Source organism: Cebus imitator, unplaced genomic scaffold, assembly GCF_001604975.1.
Source record: "Cebus imitator isolate Cc_AM_T3 unplaced genomic scaffold, Cebus_imitator-1.0 Scaffold475, whole genome shotgun sequence".
Lineage (NCBI taxonomy): Eukaryota > Metazoa > Chordata > Mammalia > Primates > Cebidae > Cebus > Cebus imitator.
The window spans coordinates 1,363,589-1,368,143 of record NW_016107790.1 but is presented as its reverse complement, the minus strand read 5'-3'; the positions used below and the strand labels follow the sequence as shown (position 1 = coordinate 1,368,143).

General features: G+C 43.5%; 1 protein-coding gene across 1 annotated transcript; it reads left to right on the top strand.

Moving 5' to 3' along the window:
- The first annotated feature begins 504 nt into the window (after nucleotides 1-504).
- SMIM26 (small integral membrane protein 26) lies at nucleotides 505-3,421 on the top strand. Its single transcript, XM_037732859.1, has 2 exons — nucleotides 505-778; nucleotides 2,275-3,421. The coding sequence occupies exons 1-2, from the start codon at nucleotides 661-663 to the stop codon at nucleotides 2,451-2,453; spliced, it is 297 nt and encodes a 98-aa protein (XP_037588787.1). The 5' UTR covers nucleotides 505-660; the 3' UTR covers nucleotides 2,454-3,421.
- The last annotated feature ends 1,134 nt before the right edge of the window (nucleotides 3,422-4,555 follow it).

Sequence of the window (4,555 nt, the reverse complement as noted above, 5' to 3'; positions counted from 1 at the left end):
AAATGTATGAATAAGTCAAAAGCTGGAGGTAGACAGAGTTGAAGATGTTTTGTGTTTGAGACATGGGCATGTTTGTATGAAGGATAAACGTCAATAATGAAGATGGGGGAGGACTTAGGGTGTCAATCCCTTAGGACTGAATGGAAAGGCCCCTGTGGCAGGAAAAAATAGGACCCAGAGCCTAGTGGAGGGATTAGCTTTGGACTGGAGGTATTTAAAGTTCACCCAGATTTCCGGAAAGGAAAATGGGGGAAAAGATGAGTTGTGGGGAGAGACAAGCGGTATCCTTGCAAATCTGAAAACTGGAAGAGGAATTGGAAGTAGCCTTTTCTGATACCGCCTGGAGACCATGAAGGCATCACAATTTTGCAAGTGAGAAGCTTCTCTTCAGAGAAGTTGTCATTTAGTCCTCGTCACGTGGTAAAAAGTGTCGCCCGCCCACAACTCTGCATCCGAAAGTCCGAACACCGGCGCAGCTTTTCGGACCAAACGCCGCAAGACGCATCCGGGCAGAGCCGGAAGCGGACGCGGAACACTGGCGGCTCCTTAATAGTTACGGCGGCAGCGCCAGCACCGACGCCCTCACCGGAAGTCCCGCCTCCACCGTGGGCCTGCGAGAATTGAGACCGTGCGAGAACTGAGTCCCTCGCCGGTGTCCCCATGGCTAGAAACCCGTTCACGGCCTGGTACCGGCGGATGTCGGTCGTCTACGGGCTTGGCGCCTGGTCTCTGTTTGGCTCACTGGTTTACGTAGGCCAGAAAATGATGAAGTCGTCAGGTAGGGCTGTCTGGCGGGGCCTGCCCCGGGACACACCGCCTTCGGTGGAGAGTTTTCCGGGGTCATGGAAACGACCTCCCTGCCTTTTAAACCCCGGGTTTATTCTGCAAAACTAACTGAAACCGGTGCTTAGAGCCGTTTGTTATAATGGAATCTGCAAAGAACTAGACTCCGGGAACTATTAATACCTTGTAAATAGCGTTACCTAAATCTTAGTTATTTATGGGATAGGGCCGTCCCCATTCTCAGAATTGGAGGAATCTGTGTAAACTGCAAGGTGGAATTTTAGAGACTCTGACCGGTTATTTTTAAAGAGTGATGCTTCTTTTCTACTGTCCCTCATCGTATATGGCGAGCAGTTTCAGGACTTTAAGCAGACAAGGCATATTGAAATCTTCCCAGGCGCAAAAGGAGGAAAGTCTCAGCTTTCAAAAATATGCTGGAAATCTGTAGAGGCGTTAAGTTGATTAGTGTGGTTGCTAGGGGCTGAGGAGTGGTGGGTAAGATGGGAAATGACTGCCAAATGTGTGGATTCCTTTTGTGGATGAAAATATTTTAAAATTGATTGTGGTGCTGGTTGCACAAATCTGAATATACTAAAAAACATTCAGTTGTATATTTTAAGTGGGTTAATCGTATGGTGTGTTAAGTATATCTCAGTAAAGTTGTTGTGTGAAAACTGTGCTGAAGATTACATTTGGTGATGAAGCTATCAGTGGCCTGAAAGCACATGTGTCCAGCATTAATCATTTAAAAACATTCTGGCTGGGTGCAGTGGCTCATGCCTGTAATCCCATCACTTTTGGAGACTGAGGTGGGGGATAGCTTGAGCCCAGGCGTTCAGGACCAGCCTGGGCGACATAGAGAGACCCCCATCTCTACCAAAAAAAAAGAATATATATAAAATATTTTATATTTATGTATATAGTAAAAATATTTACTTCATGTATATAAATTAAAAATATTTTAATGTCCATAATGTTTATGTTTTCTTTTGTTCTTTCATTTGTCCTTTTTTTTTTTGAGACAGGATCTCATCCTGTTGCCCAGACTGGAGTACAGTGACACCATCTCAGCTCACTGCAACCTCCACCTCCCAGGCTTAAGCAGTCCTCCTGCCTCAGCCTCCCAAGTAGTTGGGATTACAGGTGCACACCATCACACCTGGCTAATTTTTGTACTTTTAGTAGAGATGGGATTTCACCATGTTGGCCAGGCTGGTCTTGAACTCCTCACCTCAGGTGGTCCACCTGCCTTGGCCCCCCCCAAAATGCTGGGATTACAGGTGTGAGCCACCATGCCTGCCTGCTGTCGTTCTTTCTTTTCTTTTCTCCCTTCCTTCCTACCTTCCTTCCTTCCTTCTTCCTTTCCTTTCCTTTCCTTTATTATTGGGGTTGAGGGGACTGGATTTAATTCTTACCTTAGTTAATTTCTAAGACTTTAATGACTGCTTTCTAAGTTAATAATTCAGGTGTTCATTATTTTTTCTCTTAAAGGTGATGACGTAGACCTAAAGCATGGCTCAACAAGTGAAATGCTCAGTGAACCATCTGAAGCCCCAAAAGGATTTTATGTGGAAACAATTGTCACATATAAAGAAAATTTTGTTCCAATTACGGAAAAGATCCACAGATATTGGCAATCATGGAATAGTGGCCGTGGAACAGAACCATAATTGGCTGCTGAATTCCAAAAATCAGGACTTGGTTTAACATTTGAATTTGATAGATGTCTTGATTCCCATTTTATGTTTGTGAAAAGTGCATGTATTTAAATTTTTTGTAAAACATAATCACTGATAATATGCACTAAATATTTTCTTGGAGGAAACTATTTGCATTTTTTCCCTCTATATTTACGTGAGTGAAAGATTGATATGAAATTTCACATAGAGCTTCCATAAGCTTGATTTTCTGAAACTGGTTAATGTAGCTTTATATTGCTTTCACGTTGCTATTAGGCACAGCTTTAGTGGTCACTTTAAGGTTAGTTTCAGCAAATCTCCTTATTCAGTTTGGGATTCACAGTAGCCCTTTGGGTACTGTTGCCTACTGGGTAAGCATGTTATGAATTAGATTCTAACTCGTGAATTAAATAGACTGGACCTGTTCTTTAGGACCAGTGCACATACCCCTCATTCCTTCAGCAGATGCGGATTACCCGCCAATTGTGGCCAGTATTATTGTAATGCTAGGAATGCAGTCAGGACGACATGATTGATGCTTAACCAGTTTCCTCAGTGGTCTGTTGGTTGCAGGCAACAAACAAGTGAGCTTAAATCAAAAGGGGGTGTCTATAAAAAATGTGTATTTGTAGTTTGGAGTTAAAGCAGGGAGTACGTTGAGGTCTTCAGGGGCCTGACACTAGGACTGGAATGCAGGCAGCCACTTGCTGAGCCTGCCTGGGCTCTTGGCCTTGCTTTTCTTACTGCACACCAGCTGCTTTTCCTACCTTTCTGGAGTAATAGAACTATCCCAAGAAGATACTACCTCCCATGTGCAGTGCCAAAGTCTGACCAGCCTCTCTTCAACCCAGTGGTTGACTTCTACCCTTGCGAGAGCCTCAGTTCAGTTTTTATCAGATCCCTGCCTATGAATTATAGAGTACTGCCTTAGTTATGAATACAGTGGCATTTGTTTCTCATTTGGATAGTGTTTTCTTGTTCATAGCTATCGGGACCCTGTGAGTAGAGATGTGTGGTAGGACAGGAATTGGGCATTTCTGGGTTCTTGTACTCTGACCTTCAAACTCTCATCTTAATTTCTCATTGGCATCAGTTCCACCATATGGGTGGCCTGAGCAGTGCTGTGGTGCAGTCAGCCTTAGTGACAAGGATTCCAAAATCACAAGTAACAGCTCCAGATGCTGGCAGGAGACACTCAACTTCCCAAGGGATATCAAGTCAAGCATGGATTTGTGTCAGTTGGCTGTGTATTCCAATGGACCATCTTGCTTGGCATCAAACTGATGAGAGAGAAGCAGTGTGTGACAGTAGACAGGGAAGGTGAGAAGCAAGTGAAGCAGGGAGAGATGGGAACAGTAGCATGAACCTCTTGGAAGACATTTCCTAACGTTAGAGACTTCCAGCAAAACAAAGGGCAATGGCTGAGGGGCTGTGGCACTTGGCAGGTGAGAGCTATTAACAGAACACACCTAGGATAAACAGCTCTCACCTGGCGGTCAGTGTACCTAGGATCCATACACTTGTGGGGCTCAAGGGGACAGTCAGGTTAGCTTTCCTTGGGAATTGATTGGGTTTATTCTTAGATCTAATTCTCTTATTTCAGCCCAGAGCTCTCCTGAACTCATGTCCATCTAGCATTGTTACTTGGATGTCTAGCTACATCAGCTTGGTCCATAATTTAAATTGCCATCACCCACAAGCCTGCTCTTCTTTCCGTTCTCTTTCTCAGAGAGTATTCAGTTCCTCAAATCATTCTAGACTTCTCCCTCTTCTTGTTCATTCTCATTCTAGCCGCCAGGTCCCATCATTTCTACTGCAGATATTCCATTCCATTCCCACCTCCCCATTCCCTTTACCACTACCTTAAGTCCTCCATTCTCTTGGCTTATGTAGCTTCAACCTCCTACTCTCTCTTTGTCTCTACTTGGAGTCCCCTCCAATTGGTTTCTACAATATTAGCCAGCTTGACTTTTTTGAAATTAATTTTTTTAACAAAGCAACAAACTCATTAAAAAATTAAATAGTGATAAAAACTTTGTAACCAAAGGAAAAAAAAAATAATAACAGTTCCTGCTTTTTTTTTTTTTTTTTTT

Excerpts from the sequence above, each read along its gene's own strand:
- SMIM26 (XM_037732859.1), top strand. The coding sequence starts at position 661 with ATGGCTAGAAACCCGTTCACGGCCTGGTACCGGCGGATGTCGGTCGTC. Across the intron at positions 779-2,274 it reads GAAAATGATGAAGTCGTCAG|GTGATGACGTAGACCTAAAG; the intron begins GTAGGGCTGTCT and ends TTTCTCTTAAAG.